This window comes from Acinonyx jubatus, chromosome C1, assembly GCF_027475565.1.
Source record: "Acinonyx jubatus isolate Ajub_Pintada_27869175 chromosome C1, VMU_Ajub_asm_v1.0, whole genome shotgun sequence".
Taxonomy (NCBI): Eukaryota; Metazoa; Chordata; class Mammalia; order Carnivora; family Felidae; genus Acinonyx; species Acinonyx jubatus.
In genome coordinates, this window is record NC_069381.1 from 138,091,040 (window position 1) to 138,116,864 (window position 25,825).

The 25,825-nt window shown below is 37.2% G+C and overlaps 1 protein-coding gene and 1 long non-coding RNA gene across 6 annotated transcripts in view; one reads left to right on the forward strand and one right to left on the reverse strand.

Moving 5' to 3' along the window:
• The window catches only part of MMADHC (metabolism of cobalamin associated D), a 37,255-nt gene extending 26,546 nt beyond the window's left edge, over nt 1–10,709 (reverse strand). Inside the window, exons 1-4 of one of the 5 annotated variants that reach the window (XM_015068383.3) lie at nt 10,589–10,709; nt 10,308–10,503; nt 10,016–10,075; nt 5,554–5,698 (exon numbers count right to left, since the gene is read on the reverse strand). In XM_015068383.3, the coding sequence (XP_014923869.1) occupies nt 5,554–5,698; nt 10,016–10,024 (154 nt within the window). In that variant the 5' untranslated portion in view covers nt 10,025–10,075; nt 10,308–10,503; nt 10,589–10,709. Of the gene's footprint in view, nt 1–5,553; nt 5,699–10,015; nt 10,076–10,307; nt 10,504–10,524 lie in introns of all 5 variants that reach the window. The other 4 variants (XM_053215040.1, XM_015068382.3, XM_015068384.3 and 1 more) reach the window with 4 other exon arrangements.
• The window catches only part of LOC128314031 (uncharacterized), a 215,043-nt gene continuing 199,840 nt past the window's right edge, over nt 10,623–25,825 (forward strand). Inside the window, exons 1-2 of the long non-coding RNA XR_008295340.1 lie at nt 10,623–10,763; nt 13,638–13,838. This is a non-coding gene — a long non-coding RNA (uncharacterized LOC128314031). The remainder of the gene's footprint in view (nt 10,764–13,637; nt 13,839–25,825) is intronic.

The window sequence follows — 25,825 nt, forward strand, 5'->3', positions numbered from 1 at the left end:
CTAATGTGATAGGAAAAGATCTGTGTTTTCTTGGTGACAAGTCACAGGACCTGCTAATCACACAGGATGTGTTGTCTACATTCACAATGAAAAGAAATGCTAAATTTCAGTTGAATGTTAGTGAAAAGAAAAATGTAGTGTTTTCCATCCAAATTTATTCTATGCATGGACCCCACATTCAGAAAGCCTGCGGGTAATAAGTTTTCCAAAATTTTGTATCAACAGTGATTATTTACTGGTATTGCATGCTTTGGGGCTCCTACTATAGTATCCTTGCAATTTTCAAAGTAGACTGAACATTCTTTACCAAATGAGCTGCTCTACATTTTGTTGTCTAACATGATGGAAGGCTTATTTCTGAGTCACGTAACACTAAGGCAGGTGGCTCTCTTCCGTAAGGTAATTCAAGGGCCCAGACTTCTTCCATCTGTGTCGGCATTAGCATCTAGGGCCTTGCTGTTATCTAAATTCTGCTGATGGAAGGGGAAGAGGGTGTGAAAGGAGCACTCCAGCTTCTTAGAAAACTTTGGCCCAGCGTTGGCACCCAGCAGCACCACCCACACTTCCTTTGACAAGAATCAGTCACATGGCCCCATCTGGGTATCACTCCTGGTAATGACTTCACACAATGGAATGGAAAACACGAAATTTGGCTGGACAGTAAGCTGCATCGACCACGATCAAGTTTTCTCTCATAACTTTTATACGGTAGAGTTGAGGGATAGTTTTCCTACATATTGTACCATCCCTCACATTCCTGAAATGAACTCGACTTGGGTTTGGCAGAGGATGGTGTTTCTAAATTGTTGAGCTGGATGAGAGGAAAGAAAGACAAACAAAACCAACTGGTAGCTCTTGCTCTGTGAATGGAAGCACCTAAGCTACAAACCTAGGAGTCATCTTTGAAGTGTCCTTTTCTTTCCTCCTCAAAGGTACTCTATCAGCTACTGCTTCCTATTTATTTTACCTCCTAAGTACAACTTCAATCCGGACTGCCCCTGCCATATCCTCACTTCAGACCCTCATAAATTCTCTCCTGGATGACTTCTATAATAGCTTTCCGACTAAACATTCGGCCTGCAGCTTTCTCCCTCGACTGAGGCCATTTTCTCTACCAATATTCTCAAATTTTAAAAACTTCACACCTCTGTAAGTGAACAAATTGGGCACACATCTCAACACATGCACTCTGACTTCTTTAGAAGTCATGCATGCTTCCTCTTTCACCATTACGTCAGTCATAAAATGTATGACATGGAGAGATTAAAACATAACTATACACAGGAGTTTTAACGTGATCTTCTCCATCCAGTGGATTACTTCACACACATGTGTATCAGTCTGAGTTCCATCAGGATAAGGGAGGCCACAATATTATGGGACTAAGGGGATAACTCAAGACTTACAGTTTACCTGAAGGAGGGAGAAGCTGGAAGTGAAGGTCCGTCAGCAGGGGTAGTCAGAGGGTCAGAGAAACAGTGACTTCCTCAACTTGAAGTGGAAGAATTGGGGTTTACAGGCGTCTGAGAAGCAACAGGTCTGACCGCAAGGACCACTGTGAAATGGGAGCTTCTGCAGAGGTCTCCAGCATCAGTTATGTGGGACCACACTTGTGACTCCCACAGCCTTCTGGGTATAGTGGGCTGTGCTTCACCTGTGCCTGCTAAATCTCGGCAAGTTCCTCTCATCAGATAGCTAATGCATAACTACTGGGAAGGCATCAAAGGGAAATCTACTTCCCAGCCTTAGGACACGTGAGACGCGATGGTGCCAGCTGACAACAAACAATCCAACACAATGTACTTGGAATGCAGCCACTTCGAGTTGGAGACAAATACTCTAATCTGGACTGAGAGTGATTATTCTAAAACGCACCAGATTTTGTCTTACTCAAAATCCTTCTGTAGTTTCCTTTTGCCTCCAGTAGGATTTTTTTTGTTTTTTTTACCTCCAGTAGTTGTTAATGATTTTAGCCTTGCCAACGTTCATTCGCATACTTATGTACAGGCAAAAACAAATCAAATAGTTCTTATTTTAAGCCTTGGCTGAACAGCGAGAGAGCATTGGAAGCCTCTTCTACACCCTCAGAGCCCTGCAGTTTGTCCAGAATGTCCAGAGCCCCATAGGACCTCTGTGGACATCACCATCCTAAAGGGTGACATCCAAAGTCACCAGCTTGGTGCATAAGGCCCTCTATCATCTGCCTCGTGCCTACCTCTTCCGTTTAATTTTTTAATAGCCTCAGGCCACCCTGCATGCTAGCATTCCCAATTTAATTATTCATAACCTCAAAGCTCCTCCTTGGCATATGTGCTCCCCTTTCCTTGGAATGCTTCTCCACCTTGTCTGTCAGGTATATTCATATCCACAAAGCATCCCTATGTGCAGATCATTTTTCCTCACCCTAACAATCTCCCTGCTGTGAGTACAATGTTCATTACAAAGGAGGACTCCAGAGTGGTGTCATGAGTTGAGGAGGCATGGGTTGAGCTTGCTCAGAAATTTTCCCTGAAGCATACAGCATCTACTATCTCCATCTTCATTTCTCAATATGAGTACTTTGAAAAATATAAACATGGTGTAAAACTTCAATTTTGGTGTTGTTTTAATAACATACAGTTTCACCTGTGTGTGTGTGTGTGTGTGTGTGTGCGCTCGTGTACCGGATTTTGTGAAAATCAAGACCTTTTTTGAAACTTCTCATTGTAAGATATTTTGCCTTTGCTGGAGAAAAACTGAAAATCATTACAGAAATGACAAAACAAGCATTCCTTCACTCCGATATTGATAAATTCATACGACAGCATTTTCATGCCAGTCAGAATGGCTAGACAAAAAGAAATAAGCGTTGGTGAGGATGTGAAAAATGAACCCTTGTCCTCTGCTAGTAGGAGGCAAATTGGTGCGCAGCCACTGTAGAAAACAGTGTGGAGGTTCCTTGAAGAAGATTAAAAATAGAATTACCAGACAATCTAGAAATTCCACTTAGGGTATTTCCTCAAAACAAATGAATGTTGAAATTAATAAAAGATATATGCACCCTGATGTACACAACATTATTTATAATAGATAAGATAGCAAACAACTTAAGTGTATACTGATAGATAAATGAATAAAGAACATGTGTATACACACGATAGAATAAATCATCCATAAAGAAAAGAATGAAATCTTGCCATTTGTAGCACAGATGGATGGACCTGGAAGATACAATTCTCAGTGAAATAAGTCAGACAAAGAAGGACAAATACCACATGATTTGCATGTGAAGCATAAAAAAACAAATGAAGAAACAAAATGCAGAAACATACTCAAATCCAGAAAAGTGGTGGTTTCCAGAGAGAAAGTGGGTAGTACTATGGGCTAATTAGGTATGAGACAATAAGAGGTACAAACTTTCAGTTATAAAATAAACTAAGTCAGAAGGATGAAAAAGTAAGGCATAGGTATACAGTCAGTAATACTGTAATAATATCATATGGTGATCGATGGTAACTCCATTTGTGGTAAGCATTGTATAATGTTCAGAAGTGTTGAATTACTCTGTTGTACATCTGAAGCTAATACAACATTGTATGTCATTACACCTCAATAACATAGGCAATAATTTCCTTATTATTGGCTATAGAAACTTTTTTCTAGATATGTCTCCTTGGGGAAGGAAAACAAAAGCAAAATTAAACTATTGGGACTATACCAAAAGGAAACAGTCTTGCACAGTGAAACCATTAATAGCACGAGAAAAAAAAAAAAAGTAACTTACTGAATGGGAAAAGATATTTTCAAATGATATACCTGATAAGGGGTCAATATCCAAAATATATATATAAAAAACTCACACACACACACACACACACACACACACACACAAAGATCCTATTAAAACAGGGGCAGAGGTCCTGAAGAGACATTTGTCTAAGACACATAGATGGCAGACACATGAAAAAATGCTCAACATCAATAATCATCAGGGAAAGGCAAACCCAAACCACAATGTGATATCGCCTTATACCTGTCTCAGAATAGCTAATATTAATAATGCAAGAAATAACCTGGGTTGACAAGGATGTGGAGAAAAAGGAACTCTCACGCACTGTTGGTGGGAAACTGCATTCTTATATTGCAACCATTGTGCAAAACAGAATGGAAAGTCTTTAAAAATTTAAAAAACGAGTTATCAAATGATCCAGTAACTGCAAAGTGGGTATTTACCCAAAGATAATGAAAACACAAAAGAAAAAGACATATGGACCCTATATTTAGTGCAGCATTACTTATAATAGCCAAGATATGGAAATAATCGAAATACCCACCAACAGATGAACGTATAAAGATATGATATACATACAAAATGGAATATTACTGGGGCGCCTGGGTGGCTCAGTCGGTTAAGCGGCTGACTTCGGCTCAGGTCATGATCTCGCGGTCCGTGAGTTCGAGCCCCGTGTCGGGCTCTGTGCTGACAGCTCAGAGCCTGGAGCCTGTTTCGGATTCTGTGTCTCCCTCTCTCTGACCCTCCCCCGTTCATGCTCTGTCTCTCTCTGTCTCAAAAATAAACATTAAAAAAAAAATTAAAAAAAAAAAAAAAACAAAAAAAAAACACAAAATGGAATATTACTTAGCCATAAAAAATAATGAAAGCTTGCCATCTGTAGCAACATGGATGGATGTAGAAAGTATAATGTTAAGAGAAAAAATTCAGTTAGAAAAAGACAAACGCTATATGATTATACTCATGCAGAATTAAGAAAAAAGGGGACAAACAAAAATAGTCTTTAATACAGAGAACAAACTGGTGGTTTCCAGAAGGAAAGCATGTGTGGGGGAGGGATGAAATAGAGGAGATCAAGAGTATACTTATCTTGATGCGCACTGAGAAATGTACAAAATTGATCATTTTACTGTATACTTAAAACTAGCATACACTCTATTAATTATATTCCAAAAAAAAAAAAATCCTTCCTCTTTTCTACATTAAAGAGAACTAGTTTGAAGAACAAATTTTTGTGAGATGACTAAAATATAAAAGAAACAAAACGGTCTCAAATAAAAAGAATAAACTGGTGTTTGCCAGAGGGGAGGAGGGCAGGGCCATAGGTGAAATAGGTAAGGGGGATTAGGAGTACATTTATCTGTAGACGGTGTCATATAGGACTGCTGAATCATTATATTGTACTTCTGAATCTAATGCAAGTATGCAAATCATATTTCAATATTATATGCATGTGTATACATACACAAAATACCAGCTAAATTTAAAAAATTCAGCAAATAATTGATAGTAGTTTATGGGATCAAAAGATTTGTTTCAGGCAGGACTAAGTGTGTTTACAATAGAAACTACAGTTCAAGAAAATAAGTTTTAAAAACCAAATGTATTCTTTTTTTTTTTTCATTGTGGTTCTCCAATATAAATATGTATACAGAGCTGATTTTATTTTTAATGGCATAAACTTAACCTTGTAAGATTTGTAAAACCTCAAGAAACATTACAGAAAGCACAACTCGAAATGTTCTGCAATAATTATATGTAAATCAATAAGTTTTACTTACATATATCTGGAGGTGTAGTGGCCACATGAGACTCATCAGAACCTGAAGATCCTGCAGTTGAAAAGGCTTTGGGATTGACAACCCTTTTAACTAAAGAGCAAAATCCTGGGAGATAGGAAACTAGTCTGGCTCTATTACACAGCACCTAAGAATAACACAAAAATGAAAACTATTTGTTCTGAACATACATTTTATACTTCTAGACAATCTGTGGCAAATCCTCACACTGCAATGTATCTTTTAAAACCAAATTTTATTCTATTATTGAGCAACTACCATTTGACAAGCATTATGTATATAATTTTAAAAAACAAGTCTATTAAGAAACAAACAGTAAGTTACTTTGTGTAAAAATATGTGGCCTTTCCAATAAAGGCCAGAATCAAGAGTGCCACATTAGAGAGAATAGGAACTTCTAAAAGTTGCCCTATTTAGGAACAATACTAAAAACGTAGTACAAATAAGATTTTTCCATTCTTAAGGACTTTCAAAACCTTTAGTACGTAGCTTTGTGGTACATTTTTTGCTCCTTTGTTCCTGGATTCTGAGGTCAGTTACAATGGGTGAACGTGTAAACATCTTTCACGCATAAACTTCTAGCAAAATACTTGGGTCAGAGTAATTTAATGCAGGGGTTGGCAAACTATAGCTGAATATAGCTTGCTGTTTTGGCAAATAAAGTTTTATTCTATCACAGCCACTTCCATTTTCCTCATGTATTGTCTACTGCTGTTTCCATGCCATAATGGCAGTTAAACAGTTGCACAGGGACTGCAGAAAGCCTAAAATATTTACTTATCTGTCCCTTTGCATTAAAAAACTAAAATGCCAACTCCTTGTTTAGTAGGCAATATTTAAGAACAAATACCACATTATCTGTGAAATGCTATTAAAAGATTTGAACAATTAAAGAGATCCTTGAAAGGGAGTAGGAAAAAAATTTCAGAGGATACACTAGGTTTTGAAGAAACAGCAATAAGTTGAGAAGGAAAGGGGCATTTCAGTGAGTGACTTTAGGAACAGATGTATAGTCATAAAAGGTATTTTCGAAACAGTGAAAAGTTCAATGAGGATACATAGATAAGGGAATACAGTAAAAAACAGGCTTGAAAGTTAAGTTGTGGGCAATTATAAAACACTATGTATTTTACACAGTAAAGGACTTACTACATCAAGACAACAAACCAGAATTTTAATCTGGAGGCAGGGAAGAATAGTGTAAACTGATAAAAACAAGGAATGTTTTTAGGAACGTACCACTCAGGGCAGTAGGGCCTGGAGTGGGATTAGAGAGGTGGCATGTAAACTAGTCACCAGGATACTGAAATAGTGTAGCCATTTGATACTTTAGAATATTATCCCTTTCATATAGTATTCTGAAATTCAACCCAGGTATTCTGACCTTTTTTTCATCATAAATAGAAGAGAATATCCTAACTGGTCTTTCCACCTCTCTGGCATAATTTCTTACTAGCTTTACCGTCCTTTCCCTTTTCTATTCTTTAGTCACATAAAAATATCTATCTACCTAACATTTCCCATATTTTTCTGCCTTCTTTTATACTGCCATAAGATTTCTTCCCTTTTGCCTCTCCTTCTAGGTCTAGCAAATTTCAAGATCTGGATAAAGAGAACCTCCTTTATGTGTCTCCAAAGTACAAGGCCTGTCTGAAGAGTATTCTGCCCACCTGAAAATTTAAGCACGCTCCCTTGGGTTAGCACCCAACCTGCCCAAAGAAACAAATGTGATAGTTATTAGATTTTAACCTACCAGACAAACTCAGACTTTTGGGTGTTTCTGTAATTGAAATTTACCTTTACAATTGAAGACATTTACATTTAACAGAATATGGCTCAGGATCTAAAGGCAATATAAATTTTAAATTCCAAAAATATTTTAGGCAAGGCCTCAAAGTAAAAGATTGAATAAAATATTATCTGAAGGGGACAATATTAAATAGTAAATAATCAATGGATGTTACTGTTGGCTAGGTTCTGTGTGCTAAGTGCTTACATGCACTGTTTTACTTATTTCCACACCAGTTCCATATACCATTAACATTAAAGTATTAAATATTATATTTAATATTATTTAAGATTACTAAAATATTATGTGTAATAATACATTGCTTCACAAGTAAAAAAGGAAACAGAAAGATTATCCAAATTATTTTAGCAACTGCCTAATAATATTAAGGATTATTTAAGCCTCTGAGTACCAAGGCCACTAATTCTACTTCGGTATTTTTCCTTGATGGTAAAGCTTTTAACAAAAGTTACAGTAAAATGTGAGTTTTTTTTCCCAATCTAAGAAAATCTACTCACCAAGTTTCACTTTATTTAACCAAGTTTCATTTTAATGGCAAAATAAGCCATTAAGTATCTAATTTATCCACTGAAAGAATAGCTGACGACAGTGCTAACGTGTTTCAAATTTCATCTTCTAACTTGTTTTATCCTCTAATTCTTTACTTGGCAGATTTTATGCCATTGGGTCAACTGGTAAATATAAGAACTAAAAGTGAGCCAATAAATAACTCAAAAATTAGAACAGTCAGTTTATTTTAGTATGAGGACAACTATGTATTTTATATGATTACTTCAAACCTAGGATTCTAAATTTGGGAAGATGACAGGCTATTAAGGTTTAATTCTAAAATCTTTATTAGTATAAAAAGAGAAACAGTCTTTTAGATACTATTTTCGGACTAAATCCTGCTTTTGGTCATGTGAGCAGAAAATATGGTCTATACCAAAGACCGAAAACTGGTCATCTAGGAAATTCATCCATATCCGTCTACAGACATTTTTGTGTGATCCACACTGTTAGAAGAAACTTGAATTGAATATCAGCATTGAGAAACTGTAGATTTCCACAAAAAGCCCATATTTAGCACTGTTCTTGGAAACGTGGAAGAGCTGGCAGCCCTGGATTCCTATTTTCAAATGGCACTGGTTAGCAACAAATCACCGTAGCTATGGAAGGCTCCTCCCATCATCAGTAGTGAACACTGCAATTTGTCAAAATTCCTATCAAGGCATCCTGATTTACCTGTCCAGCTTCTGAAACATGGACAACTCTTGCTATGTATGCTAACTAAGTTGTTGAAGACATACTTGCATGTTTCATTACTGACAGCCATTCAGCATGCATGCACACACAAATGCAGGTTAAACCTTAATTAATATTCTATTCTAATTAAGGTTTCTCCTTTGAGAGTATCACATGCTTCTTTTACAACCTTCCCTCGGCTAGGTAAAAATTCACCTTAAAATGGGGTCAAGACTAGTGGTCTACTTTTATGACTTGTCCCTACTGTCACATCGTTAAACTCTTAATATTCATGTTCAATTGCATTATCCTGGCTAATTACTGCCATATTAATCTTCCTAACACAGCTCTGCTAAAATGACCATAATTTAAAGAATCAAATCTAAATACTGTGACACTCAAGGCTCTCTATTCTTTGATTCCAACTCCACAACCCAACGTTATTTCCCACTAATCTTTCACGTATCTTACATTCCACAAGGCAGAAATGACTTCTTGATTTCTGAAAGGGAGGGTGTCTTTGAACATACCTCCTGTTCTTCCATTCAAATCTCCCATTATCTAAGTTTCACTCTTCCTTCAAAACTCAGATTAAATGCTTCTTTAAGTAATCCCAAACCCCTAGTTTCTCTTCTCCACAAAGCTTTGAACCTGCACTGTGTAATTTTTAAGAAATAATTACACTTGTTTTTAAGTTTATTTATGTCTTTTGAGAGAGAGCAAGCGTGAGAGGGGCAGAGGGAGAAAGAGAGAATCCCAAGCAGGCTTTACGCTCAGTGCAGAGATCGATGCATGGCTTTGGAACCCCAAGATCATGACCTGAGCTAAAACCAACGGTCGGACGCTTAACCAACTGAAGCACCCAGGCACCGCAATTACTTTATACTTTTTAATGCAGCTATTTCATGTAGTGTCCCCCTATATCAACTCCTTATGGGAGGATATGTCTAATTATTGGAGAGTTACAATCAATAAATATTTCTGGTCTATGTGAATTATACCTCTTGCCCTCATTTTGCAGGATTTGGAAGGTTACTTCCTATACTGAAACTGCTAGAAAACTTTCAGGTTAGCGAACCAAAAAAAAAAAAAAATAAATAAATAAAAATAATAAAAAGCTTAAAAATAGATTCTGAATATTTCCTGAAATAATGTCTCTAAAAAATATTGGAAGGATGCTGGCACTGAATTTATTTCCAAAAATGAATCTGCAGAAACAAGTACATGTGTACTGAGGAGAAAGTTTTTTTCAAACTACCTTCAAAGCATACGAACAGAATTTCACACCCCTTCCTTCCCTTGACACTTTTCACAAGAAACATTACGCCACCAATGCCGTAATTAAACCAAACCCTCCATTTCCTAAAAGTGCCCAAACCACTATACCGCTTAAGAGACTAATTTACTCACAGTGGCCATTTCCAGCGGGGAGAGAGGGTGCAAAATACCTTTCCTTTCGTAAAGTTATTCCTGAGAAAGGACAAAAGAGGCCAGTGACAAATTAAGCTCTAACACCACAAAGCTCGGGTAACGCCGACTATTCTATGCTTCTCTCCACCACCATTAAAGCTAAAGCTAAAGCTAAAGCCCAAGCTCTCTCCGTAACCCAAGAATGCCAGAATTGGGTCTTCCCCTCCCCCTAAAGGGCACAGATCCCTGCCCAGAGGAGGCCGTGCCCCCCACCCCCAAAAGCAACTCGGACCGGATGAGGGCGGGGAACGAGGAGTCGGTGACCCAGCCTGAGTCCCCAGCGTCGAGGCAGGTATATTAACACAGGTCCGGGGGGAGTGGCGGGGGTTGATAACAGCTCCAAACGAGGGTTCAAGCGCCGCTGACAGTGAGGAAGCGAAAAACAGCCTAAAGACAGAGTGACAAGACTGGGGAGAGACACGGGGACCCTGGGGGAATAAAAGCAATACCGAGTGCTGTGGCCCCAAGACCAGAGAACTTGGAGGGGCTAACGCGGGCGGAAACCATCCGTACCAGTTACCGCCGCCGCCTCCAGCTATCCCAGACCCTCGCTCTTTCCGCCGTCAAAATGGCGGCGGCGGCGGCGGCAGCAGAGGTAGCGTCGACGCCGGTAGTGACCAGGCTGAAGAAGTTGCTTCCGAAAACATCGATGCGAAGGATCGTCGAATTGATGATGCGCACGCGCACAGTAAGTATGTAGAGCCTACCTTCCATTGGATAGTGGGCAAAAGCGATGTAGGAGGAGGAAAGGTGAGGCTGGGTGACGTGGAAGGAGGAGGGCTTCTGGTCTCGGTTAAGTGGCTCATTTCATTTCGTCCGGTTCCTCAACTCATTGATCTATTTGGTAGATTCCTCCACCCTAAGGCGTTCTTACTGCCCCCCAAGAGCTACAATCTATGGTTCTTTATATCACACTTGTTAATTTTGCACGAATCCCTGTTTTCGAGCATAGGGCACCTAGGTTTTTCTATTTGTGTACCAGGCCTTAATAGGCTCAATAAATATATATCAAACGACTTATTTATAAACTGTATGTAATTTTCATTTGTCAATTGTGTTTTTTTAAAAAATTAATTGAAGTCCATACTTTTTTCATGCCAGTATTTCTGGGTAAGTAATGTTAGATGAGTTACTTAGTCTCTTTTTGCTTTAATTTCCTCACCTGTAAAACGGGAATAATAACAGTGCCCCTGCCCCATACACTGTAAAGAGTAAATGAGTTTATATATAGCTAACATATAACTATACATGTGCACACACACAGCTCAGAGCTTGGGAGTCACAGAAAGGCTTCTAAGAAGGGACCACTGAGCTGGGTGTTGAAGTTACGTACAACTCAATTTTTCGTGCCTCATAATTTCTTTTTGGCTTACTTGTACAGGTTATATAAGAGGATTTCTGGTTGAATGATTGTAAGCTTTTTGAAACCAGGAGCCATATGCTATTCATCTTTACCGTGATAGAAATCATCTGTCAGTTACAGATGGGAGATAAAGGAGTCAGTGATCAACAGTATGGCAGGAGGCTGTCAGGAGTAACTTCATAGCAGAGGTGATGCTTGAACTGTATTCTGAAACATGAATGGGTGTTTTCCTGAATACCAAGAAAAGATGTGGAGGGGTGAGGACATTTCAGGCAAAGGGAGCAGTGTGAAGAGAGTTATGGAATCAAAAACACTGCACGCTTTTGGGGAGATCTACAAGTAATCAGGAGAATGAGTTTGACATAGACAGGGGCTAGATCATAGTCAGCCTTCAGTACAATACTAAGATAGATGTAATCCTGGGAACAACGAGAAGCAGTTGGGAAGATTGAAGCAGAGTCATGGCATCATCAGATTTGTGTCTTGGGAAGATCCTCTGGCTGCCATTTAGAAGATAGGTTGGAAGGGTGTATAATGATAACTCCTGAATTTTTGACTTAGGATACTTGGTGAAAGGTGTTGCTTTTGCTGTATTGGGAATTCAGTAATATTAATATCTGTGGAATGTATACTATGTAGTGGCACTTGGATAGGGATTTTCCCATTATCTGTTTTAATTCTCATAAAAATACAGAAAATGGAGGTACTATTCTCATGTTAAATATGAAGAAATTAAAGCAGAAAGAGGTTAAGTATATTTCTGAAGCTTCCAGAGCTGGATTTAAATCTAGGTATGTTAGGTTCACAAGTAGTGTTTTCTTTCCCACAGGTATTGTCCTCCAGGAGAACAGGTTTTTGGAGAGAGATGAAGACTTTAGTTTGGGATATCTTGAGTTTTAGGGTGCCTAAAGGGACATTCATGTGGAGTTGTCAATAAGTCATATGAAAGTAGCCTATTGCTCAGGAAAGTGGTTTATGTGAGAGACAGATATTTGAGGCTCATTGACATATGGGGAATAGTTAAAGCCATGAAAACCCCTTAACATGAAGTTCAATGATGAGCTTTATGGGAAAGGAGAAAGGTCTGTGAAACTCCTGAAAATGCATGCACACTTTTGTATATTTGTATGTAGATTCATTTTCCCCCCTGTGGAGAGGGTGCATAACTTCTTCAGATTCATAAAGGAGTTCATGACTCTGAAAGTTCAAGAACTACTAGTGTAGAGTGTAAAGGAAAAAGGCAAAGCCAGAATACTAAGAAATATTAATTAAAAGGGTAACAGAAGACAAACTAGCAACAGAGACTGGCAAGTTTCAGTCAGAAGGTAGAAGGAAATCAGGAGAGAGTATTCTAGACATCAAGAATCATTGCTATTAGTGCTCAATGTTATTAGATGCTACAAAAAGGTCTTATTGAGATCCATCTTATTTGGTAGGTCCAGCAACAGTGACTTTGCCAGAGAAATTTCAGTGGAGTAGGGTATGGGAAGCTGGAATTTTGATAACCGGGTATTCAGAGAATAAAACAGAAACTTCTTGAGGACAGAGACTTTATCTGTTTATTCACTGTATTCCTGGGACTTTCCTGTATTCCTGCCACAGAGAGGTGATCAATAAATATTTGTTGATGGGTGCAGCCCTAACCAATATCTGGTAGGAATTGGTGGACAGATAACCCAGGTCTCTTGCCCCTTAGATGTGAGGTTTCTAAGGAGTGTGTTTTACACTGGCCCCCAGAGCTTTCCAGTGGGGTTAAACTCTAGTTTTCCAAAGTAGTAACCTGCTTCACCACATTCCCTTCCTTGGTTTTCTTCCCTGTCCCATCTCACTTCCCTATGCCCCTCAAATGTTCCCTGAGATTACCTCTAAAATACATTTCTTGGGGCACCTGGGTGGCTCAGTCGGTTGAGCGTCTGACTCTTGATTTTGGCTCAGGTCATGATCTCATGGTTCCTGGGTTTAAGCCCCACACTGGGCTCAGCACTGATGGCACAGAGCCTGCTTGGGGTTCTCTCTCTCCCTGTCTCTGCCCCTCCCCTGCTCGCATGCATGCACACTCGCTCTCAAAAATAAATAAATAAACATTAAAAAAATAAAAAATAAATAAATATTTGTTGAAAGTTGAACAGATGAAGAAGTAGTGATCATTAATAACAAGCTACCATTATCAACAGCTGCTTTCTGTTGTTCTATTTCCAGGCTCCATACCTTCTATCTACCCAACAACTGGGCTGGGAGAGTAATAGTGTCTACACGGCAGAAGTGAAGAAACAGATTTAGGCTAAGCAAACTGCCTGATGTTATAACTACATGTAGTGGCAAATGCGAGATTGAAACATGGACTTGAGTGGCTTTGAAATCTCTGTGCCTTCCACAGCAATAAAAGTCAGAAGAAAAGAGGTGAGTAACTGTCTTTCAACTTATTTCAGTTTTCTTTTATCTATTTGCCTTCTCCTTTTCACTCTCTTGGATTGTTCTTATTCTTTGGAGACAAAGGAGGACCCTCACAGAACTGTAAAAATTAACCCATTCACCAGATTATGAGATTATTCAGAGGTCAATGTGTAATCCATCTCACTCTTACTGCTGCCTGCATTGATGTTTTTTGATAAATATATGGCTTTTTATTCTAGAAAACACTAATTCTTAATGACAAAGATGCATACTTATGCAAACTAAGAAATATATAGTAATCACTAAGTGCTTGACCTGGAAAGACCGTGGTATTGTAGCTAGTTCTTTCTGTAAAGACAGTAGGATTATAAAACCAAAACACAAGATGAACTACTTTCTGCTCAACCAAGCATATCTAAAGCACATTACAAGTTTGAAGACAACAGGGGCGCCTGGGTGGCTCAGTGAGTTAAGCGTCCGACTTTGGCTCAGGTCATGATCTCACAGTTTTTGAGTTTGAGCCCTGCATTGGACTCTCTCCTCCCAGTGCAGAGCCACTTTGAATCCTCTGTCTCTCTCTCTCTCTCTGCCCCTCCCCAGCTCATGGTCTCTCTCTCTCTCTCTCAAAAGTAAACAAACATGGAAAAATAAAAAATAAAAAGTTTTGAAGACAATATATTGTGATATTTTAAGAAATGCTGCATGGAACTATTAGCTGATTGCAAGAAAACACTATGTAAAATGATAATAGAAATTAAAAAAAGGTATGGATAAAAGTAAAAGTATGTGAAAACTTCGTTTTTATTATTTGACTCAGTCACAGGACTCAACTGTTGAGAACACATCTTTTTAAGTTGCCCACATCAGTGATGCAATATTTGATACATTAAGATAGGCATATATTTTAGCCATTTCTAGAAAACTTAAGCTTTTCCTGGAAACATCTTGTATGTTCTAGCCATCTCTTGCGAGGTGGCAATGCATGAATGTTATAGGGAATAAATGTTACATGTCTCTAGGACAAAATGGAAGAGAAGCCGTCTACTTAATATTTTGATTTTTAATATGAATGTGATTCGTACAATCACTGGACTTTAATTGTGATATGAGATATAACAGTTACCTATGTGCTCATCTGTCTGTCTCTGTCATTACAATAGACACCATGATATTATCTACTTTGTAGATATATTTAGAAGACTATATGAGATAATTCACGTAAAGTATTTAGCATAGTGCGCAGCACTTAGTGTGCAATAAATGTTAGCTGACATCATCTTTATCATCATTATCATCATCATTGAACTCCTCTGAACTTTATATTTGTAGCTCTGCTTTCCATATATGTGCCCAGTCCTTGTCGGGGTGATACTGCCCTGGGCCTTCCTGTGTCTTTGGTAACAGGAAATAAATGGTCTAGAAAAGAACAGGCATGGGTTTAGGCAGGCCTCCCATCAGGATGTTGTCCTGCTTTGTTCTGAGCTACTTCTCCTTGAGGTGACTATGGCTTTTAGGACTCAAAGCATGTGGGCAGAACAGAGAACAGGGCGAGGAGAAGATTTAACCAAAATCTGTTTACCCACTGAGTGAAATTCATCCATTAAGGGCACTTTGTACTCAGGATCTAGGCTTTGGTGATCTGGCTACATAAAGAAGTGGAATTGGTTAGGTTTCAATTTGGGGGTATAAAACTACCTGGGAACTTGTTAGAAGGGCAGAATCTTTGGCTTCATCCCAATACTACTGCCCCAGAATCTATATTTTAACAAGATCTGTAGTGATTCATATCTACAACAATGTTCTCTTGCATGAGATTGACCAGGACGAAAGGGTTGGTAGCACTGGGGCTTGTAGAATGTATATTACTCCTGATGTATATGATCAGAATCTATGAGGTTTAGGAAGCTTCATTTAAGAAACTCTGCAGGGAATTTTTATGAGAACTAGAACTGGAGGACCACAAGTAAAGGATAGAAAAAAACTGTGCTGGGGAAAAGTGTAATACGCACTATGAACACCAGCTGTCACTACTCTACAATTTAAAAACAAACCTGATCCTTAAGAGTCAAAGGAATTATTTACAAGAGCATTTTCTAAATTTCAAATGTAAAGATCTAAATTTCAAATTGTAAAGATCAGACTCTGGGTTAAACAGATTTGGATTATACTGTGGTTTTATTAAAGGTCTCTAGGACATATGAATGGCTTACAAAGAGTAGTGGTTGGAGATTTAGAAATTTTGGGTATGTGTGAATAAACTTACATCAGAAGAATAATGTCTCACGTACTTGGGGAAATAAAGTGATTGTTTTATGGTTAAAAAAAATCAAACTAGGGGCACCTGGGTGGCTCAGTCAGTTAAGGGTCCGACTTTGCCTCAGGTCATGATCTCATGGTTTGTGAGTTCAAGCCCTGCGTCTGACTCTGTGCTCTGTGCTGACAGCTCAGAGCCTGGAGCCTGCTTTGGATTCTCTGTCTCCTTCTCTCTCTGCCCCTCCCCCACTTGTGCTCTGTCTCTCAAAAATAAATAAATGTAAAACAAAATTAAAAAAAGAAATCAAACTGGACTCTATAGTCTGAGAGTGTATGTAAGACAGCTCAGTGACTCTGAGAATATCTTCATTTTCCTGGCCTTATTTCACAGTTGAAAGTCTTATGTAGTGTCCACATGAACATTTTCTTTATTTTCAGATGTTGTACTATACTGGGAGATTTGGATTCAAGTTCTGCCTTTTTTGTACAGCTTCATGAGGATCACCATGACAATTCCTTAACGTCTGTGGGCCTTGAGACAGGCATAAAAATACTCACAGGGTTGTCATTAGGAGAATCCACATGATGTAATAAATGTGAAATGTTTCATAAATTTTAAGTATTAAATTCAGGGTATTATTTGAATGCTTACGGTCTTGGGCCTTTGCATAATATTGGTCTCTGGAACACCACAAAAACACCATTTTCATAAAAATGACTCCAGTTCTGCTAGGAACCTAGTTATTTTCTCCAACGAGTTCTTTTGTTCCATACCAAGTAGAATAGCCTGATAAAATGCAGGACACACAGTTGACTTTGAGTTTCAGATAAACAATGAGTAATTTTTTAGTATAAGCATGCCCTATATTTTACATGGCAATCTGGCGTATCTAACTCCAAGGCAAACTAAGAAAGTTGTCCCTTGTTCATAGATCTACATCCAAACCTCATCTAATTGCTCACATCTTCTATTTTGCCTGGTCAGAAAAAGTCTGACGCAGAGACAGTAATGTAGGTCTAAAAATGTTTTGAAAGAATTTACTGCCATCGAATAGCTTGCGTCTTCAAAAATTGTCATACTTCCTGTCTAGAAATGGCTTGCTTGGGCTTCTACTCTAAAGATTGCTTGAAAGGAAGTAGGGTCTCTGAAGTAATTAATCCTTGGATTTATTTTAATTTTTGTTATATTCTGTTATTCTGTTGATTTTTGATGATTCATTAACATATTTTTCTCCTTTCCATCGCATTGTTACAGATGAAGAAGGAGGGAAAGGGTGAATCCACAAAATGAAACAATTCTAAAGCCAGTCAAATGTTTGTATTATGAACAATTTGGATGCATTTCTGATGCAACCCTCTCTTCCCAGTTGTGTCTCATGCAGAAAATTATGGTCTCAAAATGTATGCACTCTAGAGACAGAATCCACACACCAATAATAGAGAATAACGAGAAGGAAAGGTGGAGAGACTGATGTATGCTAGGTGTCAAGAAAGAGTTCTCCTGGGAATAGTTTGCAGTTTCAAAGTACTTAAGGGTAATCCACAAAATGGGAGCTTCACTACAACAAAATAAATTCATTATTACACTTTCATGGGTATGCCCTGAAGTAGAATGAGGAATCACACCAGGAATCCTGATGCAGTAAATAGCCAAGTCTAACAGGAAGCCCTTGGAAGGTGACTCCAGAAAAATGTCACCTTTGGGTTCAGCTAAGGTTAACATACACCTGCCTATGGACGCTAGGTGGCGATATATGACGATGTGCCAACTTTAGAATTTGTGGTGGAAATGCTGAATTAGTGGGGGATGAGTTTTGAGATGAGTTTTTGTTTCCTGCTGTTAATGCAGAACCTTTCAATTTATGGTAGAATGTTATTTCAGCTGTGATCTTACGAAACTTCAATAGAGACAGGAATCATGTCAGATCCACCTCTGGGGATTTCCTTCTTTTTTTCCTTCCATCCTAGGACTGATTACTTCACACTTCTGCAAAGTACTTAATTAATCTCATCAGGCATTCAAACTTGATACCTATGTCCAAATTTAGATACAGAGATGGTAAAGCTGTTTAATTGGTATTTGGGGCCATTAGAAGGAGTCAGGAGAGCTGGCTGAGGCGCTTTGAGCCATGAATGAGGGTAAGGTTGTATTCCTGGGCTTTGCGTTCCTGTCACTAAGAATATTTGCCAGTCTGCTGACAAATTGCAATGGGGATATCCCTTGGACACACTGAAGACCCAACGCCCTGTCATTTGAGCAGAGCAGGCACTTTACCAGCCCACAAGGGTATCGATGCTTATATTACTCTCTGGTGTAAAACTTCCTATTTTATATGGTTTGATGATGTTTCACTGATGCATGTTAATTAATTGCTTAAAGAAGCTTTTGTCCTTTTAAAATCAACAAAATCTTGGATTAGGTATATTTTTTTCTCTATTTTAATTTTTATTGATATTTCTGAGTTCCCAGGGAATTATATGGATATCAAATGATCACCGAAACATTTTTCTGTATCGTTTTGGGAATTCTGTGCACTCTCTCCTGTATTTATGTTCTTTCTCCTGCCTGAGTAAAACGGAATAATTTAGTTAGAATTTGGGGATGAAATTTACCAAACCTAAATTCTCAACAAAAATCTGGAATTCAAGTAATTTTTATGTCCTACTCGCTTCTGCCCCCTTTTCACTTTCAGCTTTATTTTCAGCTATCTTCTGACATTATCTGCCTACAGCTAAGTAGACTGCTTATTTCCACCTGAGTTTTCCTTACCAACAGCTGGTATTGTCACTTTCTCCCTCTCCCCCCACCTCTCTCTGTATATACAGATATAGTTATATACATATATACGTATATTACTATTTTCTCTGTGTGTATGTATGTGTGTGTATATATGTACACACATATATGTGTATATACACACACATACACACACATATGTAGATGACTAGTTTTTCAGTATTCAGCTCCAAAGCATCTCCTTCATGAAGCCATGTCTGAATAATTCAACTAATCTTCTGTTGTCCTGAACTCATATAGTATTACTCAGGTTAGCTCATAATTATAATCTAGTCTCAGTTGCTTTCTAATTTGTTTACATACATGCAAACGCACATATACATGCAACTAACTAGGTTATGAGCTTTTTGAGAATGAGGGCTGTACCTCAATGACTTCTATCATTATGGTACATGTATATATATACATGTGGTGTAAAAAGTTGAATGAAATGTAGACCCTGAGCTATCAAGTAATTATGTTTCAATATAAAAATAGAGAATTACTCTTATAACTGAAGATTGAACAAGAACACAAACCACCTCTCTGTGGGTTTTAGCTTCTGTGGAATCGGTTGGGATCCTAATGGCTGTCTAGAGCAAGAAGAGACTTGCAGAATTTTCTTTCTGAAGTCTTTTGGGAACTCCTTCTTAAAGTGATTTGTTACATTCTCATAGTTTTATGAGCTGTCATTTGTAAGGATACAAGCAACGGGTTCCTAAGGGGCCACGGCAGTTGGCAGTCTTTGGCCTGAGACAACAGATATGGCCTTTGCCAGTTCACCCCTGTGGCCAAGGTCACTGCTAAGATACCGTCTTCTCAGATCTATCTCCTCTCTCCCATTGCCCTCCAAAAACAACATCACATATATATGTATATGTGTATGTATATATGTGTATATATATATATATATATATATATATTTAATAGATCTCCCATCTTTTGTCCATGTCTGTGATCCCAGAGCCTAAATCATAGTAAGTGTTCAATAAATATTTGTTAAAATAGCTTTAACATTGATTTAAATTACTCTGTTGAAGTATGAGATCTCTGATAATATTGGATTGTGACACCTAGTATAAAAAACTTGGTAGATATCAAGGTAGGTCTTATAAGAGCTAGCCTAATCCTTATCTCTTCCATGACAAATTCCTAAGACCTGTGCAATCCTCTTTTCTCCTCCTTGTCCTTATTTCTCCTCCTGAATCTGAATTACTAAGTTATCTTTTTTAAAAATGTTGGTGTATTTATTTTGAGAGAGATCCCATGTGAACAGGGGAGGGGCAGAGAGAGAGGACATGAGAGAATCCCAAGCAGGCTCTCTACTGTCAGCACAGAACCCAATGCAGGGCTCAGTCCCACAAACCTGTGAGACCATGACCTGAGCCAGACACTTAACTGAGTCACCCAGGTGCTCCCGAATTACTAAATTATCTTATATCTACTGTTACCATATCTACATTGGGCAAGTGCCTAAGGTACACATCTGTAGAATGGGGTTAATAATGGTGTCTACCTATTAAGGTTGTGATGATTAAATGATTTAATATATATAAAGTACTTAGAACTTTTCCTGGCATACAATAGGTAATGGATTGTTGTTATTTATTATTATTATTGATATAAGATTGTTCATTGTTTTCTGTGCACACAGCCTGTCCTACCAACTAGATTATAAACTCTTCAGGGGCAAGCATCTTTCTTTTAATATTTTAGGATTTGTAATGTCCCTTTTTCATTCAAAATATTAATAATTTGTGTTTCCTCTTTTTTTCTGGATCCGTTTGACTAGAGATTTATCAATTTCATTGCTTTGTCTCCTAGTAGTTTTTGGCTTCATTGTTTTTGTACTGTTTTTATGTTTTGATATGTGCTCTTTATTATTTTCTTTTCTCTGCTTGCTTTTGGCTTAATTTTTCATTCTTTTTCTAATTTCTTAAGGTAGAAGCTTACTAATTGAGTTGAAATCTTTTTTTCTAATATAAGCATTTGCTATAGTTTTCTCTCTAACTTCTGCTTTAGCTAAATCCCATAGATTTTGATATGTTGTATTTTTATTTTTATTCAATTAAAAATATTTTCTATTTTTCCTTGTCATTTCTTTTTTATCCATGAGTTATTTAGAAGTGTATTGTTTAATTTTTGAATAATTTGGGATTTTCCAAATATCTCCAGCTCATAAATATCTCCTGTTTTTATTTTAACTCTTTTGTAGACATGAAACATACTTTATAAGATTTCAGTTCTGCTAAATTTATTGATACATTTTATTGACCTGAATATGATTGAATTTGGTAAATGTTCAATGTGTGCTTATAGAGTTTGTGTATTCTGCCATTGAATATAGTATTTTTTAAGTGTCTTTTAGGTGAAGTTAGTTGATAGCCTTGCTCAAATTTTCTATGTCTTTCAGACTTTCTGACTACATATTCTATTAATTACTGAAAGATAAGTGTCAATCTCCAAATATAAATAAGGTTTGTCTTTGTCTCCTTTAAGTTCTGTCAGTTTTACATTTTGCATCTTGAAGTTGTTTTAGTAAGTACATACAAATTTAGGATTATTATGTCTTATTGATGAATTAATCCCTTTATCATTATGAAACATTCTTCTTTATTCATGACAATATTCCTTGTTCTGGAGTATATTTGTCTAATATTAATATTGCCGCTCAAATTTTCTTTTGATTAGTGTTAGTAGGGCATATATTTTTCCATCCTTTTACTTTTAAGCTATTGTGTCTTCATATTTAAAGACTGTTTCTTGTCATTTATAAAATTTGGTTCAATATAGCAATCTTTGCCTTTTAATTAAAATGTTTAGACTATTTATATTTAATGTCCTTATTCATGTGGTTGGATTTAAATTTACCTGTCTCGTTGTTTGTTTTCTATTTACCTCACTCATTTATGTTTCTTTTTCTTGTTCCTCTTCCTTTCATGGAGATTGACTTTTTTTTATAATTACATTTTATTTCCATTGTTGCATTTTATCTCCTTGTTTTACTTTTTACTATTTTCTCTTGGTTTGACAATATGTAACTTCAACTTATACTCTTACTTCAAATAATATTGTACCTTTTTACCTGTAGTATAAGAACTTTACAACAGTATACTTTCATCTCTTTACCCTTTGTGCTATTGTCATATATTTTCTTCCACACATACTATAAATTGCAAGCTACAGTGTTCCCATTTTTTTGTTAAACAGTCAATTATATTTTGAAGGCAGTTTAAGAAATGAGAAAGCTGTCTTATATTGCTCCACATATATATTAGTTCTGGCTTTCTTCCATCCTCTGTAAAAGTTTAACTTTCTATCTGGTGTTATTTTTGTTCTGCCTAAGAAACTTCCTTTAACATTGTTGGAATGTAGTTTTGTTGGTGATGAATTCTCTTAGTTTTATTCATCTGGAAATGCATATTTATCATCATTCTTGAGAGATATTTTCCCTTTGTAAAGAGCTATGGATAGACAGTTTTATTTTATTTTTTTTTCTTTCAATACATTTGCTTGCATAGTTTCTGATGAAGAGTCTGTGGTCATTTTTCTCCTTATTGCTGTGTATGTAATATGTTGCAGTGTATCTTATTTTTCTGAATGATTTTAAGATTTTCTTTTTATCCTTAGTTTTCAGCAATTTGATTATGTTGTGTCTTGACATGCAGTATCCTTCTGAGGATTCTACTTGATGCTTTTTTTGTTTTCTTATTCTGGCTTATGGGAAAACAAATTATTCCTAGCCTCATGTGAGCCACAGGGTTTTTCTGACTACTTTCTTGTGGTTCTCTTCCCAGCCGTAGGCCATTTCTTGTATGAATGCACAGATAAGTAACAAAAGTCTCAAGTGGGCCCCACTACAGATTTCCAGAGTTCTTTTTTTTTTTTAATGTTTATTTGTATTTGAGAGAGAGAGAGAGAGAGAGAGAAGCAGAGAGAGAGGGAGACAGAGAATCTGAAGCAGGCTCCAGGCTCTGAGCTGTCAGCATAGAGCTCGACACAGGACTAAAACTCATGAACCCTGAGATCATGACCTGAGCCAAAGTCAGATGCTTAACTGACTGAGCCACCCAGGCACCCCTCTGGAGTTCTTTTTTTTTTTTTATGCAGTTTTCTCCTCTATAGTACTATGTTCCACAAGTTCTACCTTTCTGGTTAAATGAAGTCTGATTTGTGCTCCTTTAGCTCAGAGAAACTGCTTAACTCTGTGTTACTGCCTTGAAACTGCCTCCAGGAATTAAGCTGGTGAATGTTGAGGTGTCATTGCCTGGTTTTTTTTCTTCTCTCAGAGGTCAGAATCTTATAATGCCTCTAATCTAATGTCTCCAAGCCAATATTTCCTGTATTTTGTATGATTTTCCAGTTATTTATAACACAGGGGTGGCAATGGTGCTAAATCCATCCTTTTTACTCCATTTTGGCTTGAAGCAAAAGTGCCTGGACATACTGATGGAGATTGAAGGTCATTCTTATTTCTTGATGTATTGCTATTAAAGACCAAATGAACCCTAAAGAGTTTATGATAGAAGAGAATAGCCAGTAAATTAATGATGAGGTCTGCTTATGTGAATGTAATCCAGTAGTTCACCCAAGCAATGTAAATAAAAGAATCACCGAGCTTCTTTGAATTAGAAAGTTATTTGAACTATGCATCGACTATATTGGAAAAATATCATGAAATGTAGAGTCGTTTTCTTCGACAATCTCTGCAAGATCTTAGAATTTTAGAGTACTGCTTTCTTTATTTCAGGTGGAGTAATGGAAGTACAAAGAGGTCCTTACCTTTCTCTCTGGCAGACAATTGGCAGGGAGGGCCAAAGTAAAACTAATATGCCAACTACCTTAATAGTTTGTGTACTGGTATAGGTAAGTGAAAGAGAGCTTTAATCTTCTGACTTCAAATTAGATTATATGCTTAACTTTCTACTGGATAAACACTTTATTGCCTTTCAATTCATTTTGTTTAAAAACTGCTCTTCCCTGAATTTTGCTTTGGTATATTGCTTTAGCTTTGGCATAAATCCCTAAAGATTCAGTGCAAAATTTAGTATCTAAATCTCCCTTAAAAAAGAGGCTAGCATTTTTATGAACATAATAATACCATTCAGAAATGATATACATGAATATATGTACATAGCTTCAGACTCTATAAAGGATTATAATTTTAACATTTTCTTTTTATTAGTCTTTTAAAGTGCCTTGAATTATCAAATAAAATTACTCTCTGTCATTGTGCACTTAGAGATATTTTTCCAGGAAATAATATGTAAATTCTTTGCTTCCTCAGAGTTTGCTATGGTTTTCCAATATTATGAGGGATAATACATTGGGGAGATTTTTTTGTTTTGTGGCAGTTTTAGCTATCTTAAAAAAAATGGTTCAAATCCCCAGTTACGATATCGTAGTGTTAAATAATTTTTTAAATGTTGTGCAAAATCATCTCGGGATTAATAGAAACATTTTCTTATGTTGGCTAATTGCAAATTTTAACCATGATTCTTAATAAATTTCTCTTTCACATGAATTTATAAATACTAATTGTAATGAATCTGCTTTTCTAAATCAAAGGAGCCATTAAAACCGAATGGTCCAATTACAGGTTCATTTAAAAATGTTTTTTTAACATTTATTCATTTTTGAGAGACAGAGACAGAGGGTGAGTGGGGGAGAGGAGGAGAGAGGGAGACAGAATCCAAAGCAGGCTCCAGGCTCTGAGCTGTTAGCACAGAGCCAGATGCAGGGCTTGAACTCAGGAGCTGTGAGATCATGACCTGAGCCGAAGTCAAATACTTAACTGACTGAGCCACCCAGGTGTCCCTACAGGTTTATTTAAAAAATGAATGGGGGTGCCTGGGTGGCTCAGTCGGTTAAGCGTCCGACTTCAGCTCAGGTCACAATCTCGCAGTCCATGAGTTCGAGCCCCGCGTCAGGCTCTGTGCTGACAGCTCAGAGCCTGGAGCCTGCTTCCGATTCTGTGTCTCCCTCTCTGTCTCTGACCCTCCCCCGTTCATGCTCTGTCTCTCTCTGTCTCAAAAATAAATAAATAAATAAAAATGAATGAATAAGGAAAGCTTTTTAGCTCCTTAAGGTGCTATTGCTGTTTTTATAGAATGTCAAGAAAGTGATCGGTCTTCCTTTGATTAGGCCAATGCCTTCTCCTTCCTTCAAATTTCTGGAGACTTTTCACTTGCTAGGGAAAAAAAAATGAGAAAGCTACAGGGGCAGTGAGAAATAACAGCTAAAGATTTCTGAAGTATTTGATGATAGAGAAATGTGAATGACTCAGCTAGCCATTGCACCCAGAATTTCAATGTGTGGGCTGTGCTCCTACAGTCTTAACATGAGCTGGTCCTGATGATTAATGTAAGATTCTAGGTTTGCACATAGGTAAAGATAAAGATGTTAGTATGTTTAAGAAAAACAAGTACTCATAAACAGGAAGAACAATGGGATTTTCAGTAGCTTTCATACTGTTGCTCTTTATTTTACTTGACCATCCACTAGAAAACATGGACAGATGACATGAAGTTTTATTTGTGTTTAAAGATTATGTTTTCTTGTGTTAAATTGAGAATAGTTCTTCTGTGAGGAGAATGTCGTGAGCTGAATTGCAGAAAGTAGTTCAAAACTTAACATATACTTTGAAGATAATTTCTTCACTCCAGGACTACTTCTGAGGAAGTTTTTACATAAAATTAAGCTCAAACATTTTCATATTGCCTGATTATCAACACACAATCCCTCTGTAAATAAACACTTAGGTAACTGATTTCCATAAATTGTTTTCTTTAGCAGCATCTCTTATATGCTCAACATAGTACTATAAGTATAGGAATATAGACTGCTAGCATTTACAAAGTCAATGAAAATCATTTAAATGAAAAATATTTTTAGCACTATGTTTGACTTACTACTCTGGAGGATGTTGATTTAATGCTTGTCCACCACCTGCCTTGACTATTCT